Source organism: Colletotrichum lupini, chromosome 4 (assembly GCF_023278565.1).
Source record: "Colletotrichum lupini chromosome 4, complete sequence".
In the NCBI taxonomy this organism is placed as follows: domain Eukaryota; kingdom Fungi; phylum Ascomycota; class Sordariomycetes; order Glomerellales; family Glomerellaceae; genus Colletotrichum; species Colletotrichum lupini.
The window spans coordinates 509,194-521,349 of record NC_064677.1 but is presented as its reverse complement, the minus strand read 5'-3'; the positions used below and the strand labels follow the sequence as shown (position 1 = coordinate 521,349).

Genomic DNA, 12,156 nt, shown 5'->3' with positions numbered 1-12,156 from the left:
ACACGATACCCTCCCACGCATGTTTCTTTTGACCTTTCCAACGCCATTTGAAATATGTGAAGCTGGTACTGCAGGACAGCTCAGTGGTTTTCTGTTGCTTGGTCGGCTGTGGTTGTGCTGGCGAATTATAAAAGTATTCGCTGCCAAAATGTCCTCCCCATCACTCCCCATGAACGCCTTGCCATTTCCTTGTTATACATGTTATTCATTAAATCCGATTCTCGGGCATCGGCGCAGAGCTGAAGCGCATGGACCGCACGGTCTGAGCGTACCGCAGCATCGACCCGCGCGTCTTTGCGCCCTGCGGCGGCTGAAGCCTCGACTTCCTTACGAGCGTGGACGGCCACCGCAACGGCGCGCCGGCATCGACTTCCGCTAGCCAGAACTCGTCGCGGCTGCCTCGGCTGTCGCCCCGAACGCTGCTCCGCGCCGGCGGCTTCATCGCCGTCAACACGTCGATGTGCTCCTCATACTCTGTCGCCTCTTCGTAGGGGGAGAACTTGAGGTCGTCTAGGCTGGCAAAGGTGTCCCTCTGCACGCGTGGGCGGTTCGATTTGGTGCCGATGGTTAGGGGACGCTGGTAGTGCATCTCCGGGTCGCCGTGGGAGAAGTTCTTTTCCCACTCCTCGCGGCGGGCAGCGTCTGCCGCTGCCGCGGCGTAGGCGCTGTAGGAGCTGTACATGATACCGCCCCCGGTGGTGTTGCCGCCGGTAGCAGAGGCCATGAAGCGGGGGAAGAGGCGGCAAAGTAGAGGCTTGAGGGTGGTGAGGCAGGCTGTTACGATGGCAGCGTGGACCTCGACGCAGGTCAAGTTTGCGATGCGGACGGCGGACCAGGTCACGTCCATTACTTGAAGGGGGGTCTCGTCTGTGTGGAAAAGACGGACGAGACGAACTATTGAGATTGCGCAGACGAGAAACGCGAGGCAGAAGACGATATATAACCCTGTCTTCTGCCGGCGGGGGAGACGCATGGTGTGGATGACGGGCAGAGGTAGGAGGAAGATGAGAAAGTCGGTGGCCAGGTGAAGGCAGGCGTTGCCCCAGAAGACGGAGATGGGGTGGCAGTAGACGGGCGGGTTAAGAGGGTCGTAGTCCCAGGCGGAGTGGAGTGGCACGCAGGTGGTGAGGATGCTGGCGATGATCCAGGCGTGGGAGAGGACGACGACGCCGAGGAGGATCTTGCCGAGGAGACGGATGGAGTCGTAGGTGAGGATGCGGATGTAGAGAAGGAGGATGGAGATCTTGGTCAGGGTGAGGCTGACGGAGTAGAAGAGATTTGTGAATATGCCTGCTTCGATGTAGGCGGCGAAGGAGGGGTAGGAGTAGTAGAGATGTTGGCCGAGGCCAAAGTTGAGTTCTGTTGGGTGTTAGTTCTGTTTTCGTTCCTCTACTGACAGTAAGTAGTACTTACGAGTGATCATGCCTCCACTGGTGGCGATGGCAAAGATGAGAGAGGCGAGGATGGTCCAGTCTTCCCACTTGACGGAGCGCAGGATCCTGGCGCGGGTGTAGAAGCGCATAGCAACAAAAGCGGTGGCCACAACGGCCGAGAGGACGGCCACGGGCACGACGGAGGCGCCATTCCACTCGTTTGGGTCGGGTCTCGGGAGGATGAGCCAGGGCGGGATCGTGGTGTTTGCTGCTACGGTTGTTGTCGCTGCTGCTGCTGCTGAGGCAGAGGTAGAGGCTGAGTTGGAGACATAAGGGATGATGGAGCGGTCAACCAGGGAGGGGAGGTTGCCGGTGGCCCGGGGCGGCATATTTGCGTTCAGGAGCGGTTTGCCGTAGGGGCTGGATTTGATGCGAGATGTGTTTATTTATGAGTACATTGTTGGTTGAGTTGGTGAAGAGCGGTTCTGAGCGGCGTTTGATGAGTTGTTTGTATGAGTTGAGAGAGATTGAGTGAGAGACGTCGATGTTTCGAGGTAAGATGTTGGATTATTGCTGTGATATCGATTCGTACGCCACCGGTGGCTCGCACTTGGAGATAACCCGTCGACCAATGCGAGATCTAGCTCGTCATTGCTAATGTCGATATCAAGAAGAGATGCTGAGATCCAAAAGACGACAAAAGAAACGATCGAAATGTCTCAAGGGGGGAGACGAAATGGCGGGTCACTCAACCTTATACCAACAGGGCCATCCAACCACCAACACCAAACAGCCCCTGTTGATCTCGACCAGGCCCCATGAAGGAGACGAGGCAGACTGAGAGTGAAGGGGGCCGGGGAGAGAGGAGAGAGACAGACAGAGTGGGAGACAAGAAGTGGCCGCGATGTGGCCGCGCACCGGGCCAGGGGTTGATGAACCAGGGGTGGAGGAGTGGATCAGAATCTGTGACGGGCGACAGACGCAGGAACCCATGTACTTTCTTTCTCTCACTGTGAGAGCACTCCCCGTTGGTGGCCGCATTCTGGTCTCTGCGGCCTTGGAAGCCGCCGGCAGCCCCAGATTTACGGGAGAGTGTCCCGCTGGACGGGGGTGGAAGAGGGACAGAGCATTGGTTGGATTTGGATAGCCGGCCCATGAACCAATATGGCCGCGGCTGAAGTGGTTGCAGGCGCCGGACGGTGGAGAGAGCACACCAGGGCACGGAGATTTTGTGTATGATGACTGGTCACTGGCCACTTCTCTCAAGGATGTTTGGCAGGGGGTTGTAATGATGGGTGCCGGTTTGGTTACATGTTTGTGGTCGTGGTGCCATGTCCGGGCCGTGATCATTGATGAGGGCAGCAGATCTTTCAGTCTGGACTAGTCTGTATTGATGCGAGCGATTGGTGCGTTGAGTGAAGTGGTGGCTGATGAGGAGGCCTGGAGGATGTTCTCGCCCTCCCCATACTGGAGGACTGAGTATGAGCATCGCCGAGAGTTGTTGGGCGGGTATATGTGCCGAGGTGATCGCACGGATACACCAGTATTTTCTCATTTTCTTCCCAATTGCGGACAAACTCAAGCAACGCCGATGATTCATAAAGGACCAGTTCGCAGACCGGAAAGACTAGATTTTCTCACCGACGGGCCATGAAGTTGGGACGCGTCAGACAGGCGGCAACGACAACAACTTTGTTGTCGTCTATGGCGAGGTCCATCCTAGGAAAGACAGTGAAGATAGTTTCCCAGGCATTTGGGTCGAAGCCAAGACCAGATCAGCAGAGTTACGGTATTCGAGCTAGACAGTAGGTGTAAAGACTGTAGAGAAAAGTTACGGAGGGCAGGTATGAGACCACTCGGCCGGCCAGGAGCGGCCTCTCTGTAGGAGATTGTGCCTCTCGGACCATTTTTTGAGATGGGCCTAGGGGTGATAATGGCCTTGTGTGGTGAGAGCGTTTCAGCTCCGGCTTCCGATCCACAGGGTCCGACATGGGGGAGGCATCGAAGAGGAGGGTATATAGAGTCGTCGGTTCAGTTGATATTGTCTGCCCTACCTGTCTTACGCTCTACTGTTACGCTCGGGTCGTCTGGCAGGCCTGAAATACATTTGACTTTGAGCCGCAGTGAGACGGGCACAGGTCAAGCAAGAGGACGTGGATGGTGTGCCGATGAGAAAGTGTGTGTTCGTGCCAATATCAGGCGAAGGGACGGAAAATACAGTGAATGGTGGAGGTTAATGAGTGAGAGAGTGAGTGTGTGGATTTCAGGTCAGATGAGCGAGCGAGTGAGTAACGAGTGCTTGAGTGAGGGGGCCCCCGATGAGAGAGTGAGTTCAAGGTGAAGGGTGAGGGAGGACCTTGCTAGCCAGAGGTGAGACACTGCCGAATTTACCTGAAGAAAAGACAAGCGACAGGCGAGACACTGTGCAACCAGGGGTCTCCCCCCCTTCTTTGGGCTGTCTCGGGACGCATCTGGCTGCGATGCCCCTGAAGCTAAGCGACCGACGCGGACGAGGCTCCGGGCGGGGTGCTCACTCACGCTTTTGAACTGGCTGCACCTGTATGCATTCTCCCCTTCCTGGGGTTCTGCAGGTCGGTTCGGAAGGATTGCAGCAACCTACCGACCAAAAATAACACGGCGATGGCCTCAGCTCAGTGGGTGATTTGGTAAGCACCGTACGTACTACGTAGCGTATTCGTACCTTGTACCTGCCTTATCTTAATCACAATGGAAGGAGCAGATGATCACTCACGAGAGTCACAGTTGCTAACTGATGTTCAAATCTTCATTTTGGGCGATGATATTCTGCCACCAGCTGCCGCTATTCTGCCACCAAGTGTAGCTACGGCCGCTACACGACTGCCGGTCTCGGGTACACACGTAAGCTAGGCTCTACGTAGTTAGCATTCGAATAGGCTAGGCCAATTAGAGGCCGGTAATTAACTTGAATTATTTTGGTAAAAAGTATGGTAATTAACGCGTTAGCCTAAGTCGACGTATTTGTCACGAAAGGGAACTCGAGGCAGGTCGGAACGCTGCTGTATTGACCTAATTGACTAAAGACTTAACGTGAAGAGGGAAAAAACAGAACAGTGGGCAGAAGCTAGCAGGCTGGCCCTTTGGGCCCAGCGGTCTAGCTCGCTACGTAACTACTAGGAGCTTAGCCTCGCAGCCTGAGGCTAAGCCACAGGGCCCACAGGGCCCTAGTGCCTACTACCGTAATATTACCCCCCCCTCTATACTAGAGGGCGCTATCCGCAGCGCTAAAAAAATAAACCTCTAAATTACCCCTTATTTTAGCAAATCTATAGCCGTAATTATTACTATCGTATTATCGTCCTCCCTTAGTAATAGCGAATTACTAGCTACGGTAGCTTTTATCTATATATTTAAGTTCCGTAGCGGGCCCTTAATAATTAGGTACTAGTAATAGAACGCCTAGAGCGCCGCTAGTATATATTTAAAGCTCTTTACGTTATATTAAATTAGATCCGTATTATACCCCTTTTAGTTTACTTAGTATTATAGTTTTCCCTTATATAAGCATAATTTAACGACCTCTAAGACCTCGTACTCCGGTTTACCGTCGTTATTAATAATTAGTAGTAATAAGTCTTAGTTCTACCCGGGTAGTAGGTCGTTAGTAGCCTTTCTTAGCTTACTTAGGTAGAAGACCGGGTATACCTAGCTACTTATTAATAGTTTTATAATTTATATACCCCCTTATCTAGTACTAACGATAGGCCATAGCCCGGCCTACGGTTATTATAGTTTATTCGTATTAATAAACTTCTAGTACGAGGTATTAATAAAGACCCGGTCTCTTAGCTTTAGGTCGTCCGGGTGCTAGCGGTAGTTAGTATACTTTTTATATTATATTTAAGCGACTTTTATATTACTCCTAGCGGTCTCTTAGGCCTCGTATATTCCCTAGGCTATATACTACGCATTAGTGCGGTTTAGCTTTTTTTTATAAAGCCGAATTAGCGGGTTTATTTAGACTAATTAAAAAAGAGCCGTAGCTAATAACCGAATTTTACTTCGTATAATAATAGCCCTATAGTCTTACTAAGCTAAGTAATATAAATAAAGTCGACTACGGGTAGTATATCGCTCTAGTTATTTTAGTATTAGTTAATTAGTAGTCTTAACCGCTATAAGATATATTAGTTTAGTACCTCTATTTAGTTATCTCTTTAGGGGTAGTTAGCTATTAATAGCTATAGCTTAACCCCGTAGATCTTATAAAGTTCTTTTTAGAAATCGGAGATAAATTAGGGGCCTCGGTTTAATATAATAGTCTTTAATAAGCCGAAGATAAGTAGTACCCGTTCGTAAAACATTCGGCTTATATCTTTTATTATAATAGTTTTATAATAAGGAATAAATATCGCCCTCTTACTTAGGTAGTCTATTACTACCTAAATATTATCGAATCCTTTTTAATTAGTAAGGATAGTTATAAAGTCGGTAGAAATATGCTATTACGGGTAGTTAGGTATTAGAAGTGGCCTTAGTTCTCCCGGGGGCTTATTGCGCGGCTTTTATAATTAGTAATAAGTATAGTAGTTCTGTACGTATTAATAGGTATCTGCCGTTAGGCCCGGTTAGTAGTATTACTACTTAATTATTTTTACGACCTTATTACGCCCTAGGTAGGTAAGGAGCTTCTATTTATAGACCTCGCGGATAACTATAGTATGAAGGTTCTTTTCCTTAGGCACTACGAGCTTCCTATTTATTATTAGTAATCCGTCGTCTTAAATAGACTAGCGCTCGTACCCTTTAGCCGCTAGCGCTCGTATTAGTACGAGGGACGCTATAATAGGGTCTCTATTAAGCTTTAAAATCTTTTTTATTAATAAATACCCCTAGAGCTCGTTTTTTAATAAGAGCGAGCTAATTATAAGCTATAGTTAACTAATTACGGCGCTTAATAGCGCCCGTAGCTCTACCGCGATATTAGGGGATAGTAGTCCTAATAATAAGAGGACTTAGGTCTTATTAGCCTCTTTTAGTATTTACTAAGTACGGATGTCCTCTATTTTTTATAATAGGGCGTTAGCTAGTACGTTCTCTTTCCCTAGGTAATAATAGATCTAAAAGTTAAAGTCCGCTAGCGTATTAGCCTAGCGGGCTTATTATAAGTTAAATAGGCGCTTAGTTATAAAGAATAGTAGTAGCTAATAGTTTATAATAACGTCGAACTTATACTCGTAGCTTATAAGCTCTGCGTACTATTTTTCTAAGTATAGTACTATTATTAATATTTTTTTATTATAAATAGCGTAGTTAAGCTCTGCGCCGCTTATCGTTTTTAAATAAAAGGTTACTAAGTACTATAACTTATTATCCTCTTATTATTATAATAGCGCTCTAGTATATATTAAGTTAGAGGCGTTAGTTTTTAGCCGCGTTAATAGCTCTAGCTTAAAGTAATAAAAGATTAGTATTAACGTTAGCGCTAGCTTTATAACTTTAAAAGCCGTCTCGTAGTTAGTGCTAAAGTTAAAAAGAACTCCCTTACTTATTAGTCTCGTAAGGGGCCTAGCTAAGTAGCTATAATCCCTTATAAATCTCTTATAGAAGTTATAGAACCCGAGGAAAGACTAAATGCCCTTAAGTAATATAGGTAGCTTTTAATCTCTAATTATAAAGACTTTTTCCTTATTAGGCTATATACTTTTTATAAAAACTACGAAGCCTAGGTATTTTATAAAAATAACGCTAAATTTATATTTCTTAATATCTGCTTATAAGCCTACTTTTTATAAGTAATCTAGTACTTTAGTAACGTGCTCCTAGTGCTAGAGGGGGTCGTTTAAGAAGATTAGGATATTATTTATATATACTATATAAAAGTCGTCTAGGTACTTTATTAATATCTCGTTTATATATCGTTAGTACGTAGTAAGCCCGTTATAGAGCCCGAAGGGTACTATTTTATATTTATATACCCCGTAGTAGGTTCTAAACGTTATTAAGTCCTCGGAGGCTAGGTTAAAGCGAATGTAGTAGAAGGCTTACTTAATATCTAGTTTAGTAAATACTTTTACCTTACTTAGCCGCGCGAGGGTCTTGTTAATAAGTAATAATAAGTAGCGGTTTTTTTTTATAACTTTATTTAGCTTACGGAAGTTAACGTAAAAGCGCAGATTATTATTATACTTTTTTATAAATAGCGTCGGTAATATAAAAGGAGCATTACCTAGCTCGATAAATCCCTTCTATAAGTGCTTTAGTAAATAGGCTTTTATAGCCTCTAGCTCCGGCACCGACTACTTATATAAAGGGTATTAAGTTAACTTCTCTTTACTACTATCTAGGAGCTCGATTTTATAATTATACGGCTTATAAAGCGTAAATATATCGCTAGCCGCTTTACTAAAGACGTCGGTTTAGGGCCGTAGGTACTTTAATAAGTTAGTTATTATAAAGTCGCAAGTAACCTAGTCGTCGTTATATAAGGGGTCTACCTCCTCTTTTTTATTTTTTATAATACGGTCTAGCTTATAGAGTAATATAGAGCCTATTTTAACGTCGTTCTACTTTAGGTTCTTTTTAAATATAGGAGCGCTAATAAAAGTAATATCTATTTATAACGCTACTAAGTATAGGTTTTACTATCTAACCCTCTCTATAGGGGCGATAGTAGTATTATTAAGGGCGCGTTCTATTTTTTTCGTATCCTTAGCCTTATTTAACCGCTATATTTAACGGGCTATTATTTTTAGCGGGCGTAGTAATATCCTAATCGGCGTGCCCTTTACCCGCTACTATTAGAGCTTTTAGTTATAGTAGGTTATATCTATTTTAAATAAGTCCTACCGGTAGTTAGTATCGATTTAGTATTATACGTCGATAACTTCCGGGGCACATAGGTCCTTAATATCCCTAATAATAATAGAGGGCGTTTTTTATAGCAATAAGTCCTTAGGCTACATTAGCCGTCGGCGGCGAATATTAGGGTTTACCCCGTAGTATTCGAACTACTTCTACCCTAGGATTAGGTCGTAGCGGCCCGTATTAAGCTAAAGGAGGGGTACTTTTAAAAGGACTTATTAATTAATATATAGGTTAGCGGTCTATACTATACTAATATTATCTAATCGCTCTTTATTAAACCTAGTAGTAGGGATTAGGTATAGTAATTTATAAAATAGGGCCGCGCAGAACCGCTATAATAAAGGGGTTACGTAGTTATTTATAAATCTATACCTATTAGCTCCCGTATTAAGTAAGGCTCTTAAGTAAATTCTATATTTATTAAATACTAATATAAGCTCTATTTTAAGGGGCTAACCCCCTATAAGATCTTATAGGTTTACTAAATTAATCGCTAATTTTCTATCCTTTTTATACGTATCCCCTAGCTAGGAGTTTACTTTTACTAAGGGGTCTAGTTTTCTAAACCCGACTCTATTTTAATAGGGCCCGCGGTAGCGTTAATAGCGGCTATAGTAGTCTTTAGCTTCTTAGGGTAGTCTTTAGAGATATATTTAGTATTACTATAAATAAAGTAAGTATTACTATCCTTAAGCTTTTAATATAGGGCTTTAGGGATCGTCTTGTGGGTAAAGGTACGACCTCGGTCCTATTTAGTACCTCTAGTACCTCTATTATTTCCGCTATTTCTATTACTTCTATTACTTCTACTTAAGGTTTAATAAGTCTAGTTAGAAGCCTTAACCGCGCGGTCCTCTATAAAAGGGGGCTATATTACGTTAGCTAGTTAGGTAATATACTTAGTATATTTTTAAAAAGTAGCCGTATTATCTAAATACTTCGATATAGCCTAGTTATAAAGATATATAAGTAGCTTATTATAAAAACGGCGCTTTTACTAGGACTTTAAAAGCTTATTAATATGCGCGAGCTTAGCGAATATAGAGCGCTTTTAATAGACGTTTTTAAGCGTAATTATAAGTACGTTTAGCTTATAGCTAGCGTCGTTTATAGCGGTCGGGTTAGTATAAGCTAACTTAAGCTCGTAGAGTAGCTACTCGGCCGTAGTAATCTCGTTAGAGGTTAGTAATAAGTATATAAACTCCGTAGCGCTATTTCTAATTTTATTAATAATATACTCTAAGTAGTACTTATTTATATTATAATTAACGTTCTCTAAGTGTTTTATAATACGCTAAAGCTAGTAGTTAAACTTAAGGCTAGTATTATTATTTATAAAAGTAGGTACGTTAAGTATTTTTTAAGAGCCGTAGGTAACGGGATAGGACGAGGCTAGAGTAGTCTTATAGCTACCCTACGTCTCTAGGTATACTAGCCGCTACTTTAGCGCGCTAAGGGTAGCGGTATTTTAAATAGAGCTAGCTTAAGAGCCGTTCTCTAATTACTTTAGCCTTTTAACTATAGCCGTATTATTAATATAAGCTTAGGTAAGGGCTTTTTTTATAATACGGAGCTTTATAATAATAATATACATAAGGTCGAGGTTTTTATAAGTTATTATATATAGGCGCTTAGTATTATTACTTAGCTAGCTAATAGTAGATACTAGGACCTATTCTAATTAGTACTAAGTAATGCGTATTTTTAGCTACTATTTAATCTACTTAAGTAAAGTCTTTTCGTTATCTTTAAAGTATAGCTCTTAGATAAGGTCGAGGTTAATATATTACTTAGTATTCTTTTTAAAGAGGATATTATTATAAATATAAATAAGCGAAGTAAGCTAATTAGCTACGTTACTAAAGTACGCTAAGCGATTAGCCTAGGTAATAGAGGGTAAAAAGCGCTCTATTAGTTAGTTAAATAGCGTAATTTCTAAGTTAATAACTAGGAGCTTAGCGCCTTTATTAGGGCCTACGACGCTCTATTAGGACTCGTAAAAGCGGCGGCTCTATTAAAAGCCGTTAGTATAAAAAGAGACCTAGCCTCCTTAGCTATATTCTCTAACTATTACGTTTAGTAAAAGGGGTATATATTTAGGGGGTATTAATTACGCTACTTATATATAATTCTAGCACGTATAGCTTTAACGAGGTAATGCGGGATATTCTTATATAGAATATGAAAAGTGAATATTCATATAGAAGCAAGAATATATGAATATAGGGGAAATAAGCGTATATAAAAGAGGTTTTTGTAATAAAGAGAGTAATATAGTTGAATTACTATATGAGAAGTTGCTTGCTTAACGAAAGGTCTAGGTAGGCAAATACACGCCTACATATAGGCATAAAAACCTCCTACTAGAATATTCCATTGCTTATTAATTATGATATAATTAATAAGCATATACGTAAGTGAATGCGTAATCGTAGTACGTAATTCCGCCTCGAGTAAATTCCAGATTATTCAGTTATCTTCCAGTACTTTCCACTGCTCACGTAAGCTTATATAAGCAGTATTGCTTACATAATCAATACCTATAATAATCTACAGAAATCGTAGATTAATATGGTATATAGTTTGCTTACGTAATATTGATAATAAGGCGAATAATAAGGTAAACAAAGTTACCTTCGTAACACTCCCTCTTTTGCCTTATTAGCTATGTTGAAATAGCTAACCAAGTACCCTAGAGTAGATTTCTAGTACCCTAGAATAGTTTTTTGGTACCCTAGAACAATCTTTTGGTACCCTAGAGTATTTTCCTTAAAGTATTCATAAAAATATAAGGAAAATAAATACCTATATTAGGGGTATAATATAGGTTAAATAGGGTTATTAGGATTGTTTAAGCCTATTAGCTTAACGAATTCCTTATGTTTAACCCGAGGTAAGGGTTTTGTTAACCCATCGGCAGGCATTATAGTAGAAGGGAGATATTCTACTTTAATATTCCCTTTTTCTACTTCCTGTCGAGTATAATAATAATATAGGGCAGTATGCTTAGTCCTTTGGTGATATTCAGGATTATAAGCAAGAGATAATGCCCCATTATTATCGGTTTTAATAGTAATAGGTTTAACTTGATAACCTATTTCCGATAATAAATTCTGAAGCCAAATAGCTTCCCGAATAGCTTCCTGAAGTCCATTAAATTCAGCCTCTGTAGTAGAAAGTGCTATAGTAGACTGTTTTTTAGACTTCCAGCTAATCGGACCTCCATTTAGTGTAAATAAGTACCCAGAAGTTGATTTTCTAGTACTTTTACACCCGGCCCAGTTAGAATCAGTATAGCCTACTAATTCTACAGGCCCAATATTACCATTATAGGTAATATTATAGTGAATAGTGCCACTAAGGTATCTATAAATACCTTTTACTACCTTAAGTAGGTAAATAGTGGGCTTATGGAGGTATTGGGAGACGAAAGAGACTGAAAAAGCTAAATCAGCCCTAGTCACAACCATAGCGTACATTAAAGATCCTACTAGGTGCTGGTAGGTCTTTAATAGCTCTTTTGAAGGTAAATAGTCATCTTTTTCGTTCCCTAAATCACTATTTAATATACCCGGATTTATAGGTATATTAGTGATTTTAGCTTTGGAAAAATCATTATTATTAAGAATTTCCTTAATATAATGACTTTGAGAGAGAGAAATAGTCTTATTAGACCGATTTCTAGTAATTTTGACGCCTAGGAAATTCGAGGCTTCGCCTAGGTCTTTAATATCGATATATTTCGATATTTTACCCTTAATTTCCTCTATATATTTAATATTTTTATTAAATATAAGGAAATCATCGACGTGGGTAACAATAAAAGCAGGATTTTTGAAATCCTGGTTGAAATAGGTAGCCTCATCGGATTTTAGAGGTAAAAAGCCTATTTTATTAAAAATAGACTTCAGCTTTAGTTGCCATTGTCTAGGGCTTT

The 12,156-nt window shown here is 41.8% G+C and overlaps 1 protein-coding gene across 1 annotated transcript; it reads right to left on the bottom strand.

The window, feature by feature from the left end:
- Positions 1-208: 208 nt before the first annotated feature.
- Positions 209-1,762, bottom strand: CLUP02_07263 (uncharacterized protein; the record flags this gene model as incomplete). The annotated part of the gene is made up of 2 exons (XM_049286258.1): positions 209-1,359; positions 1,414-1,762. 2 exons carry the CDS (start codon positions 1,760-1,762, stop codon positions 209-211), a joined length of 1,500 nt encoding a protein of 499 aa, XP_049143401.1.
- Between the last annotated feature and the right edge of the window lie 10,394 nt (positions 1,763-12,156).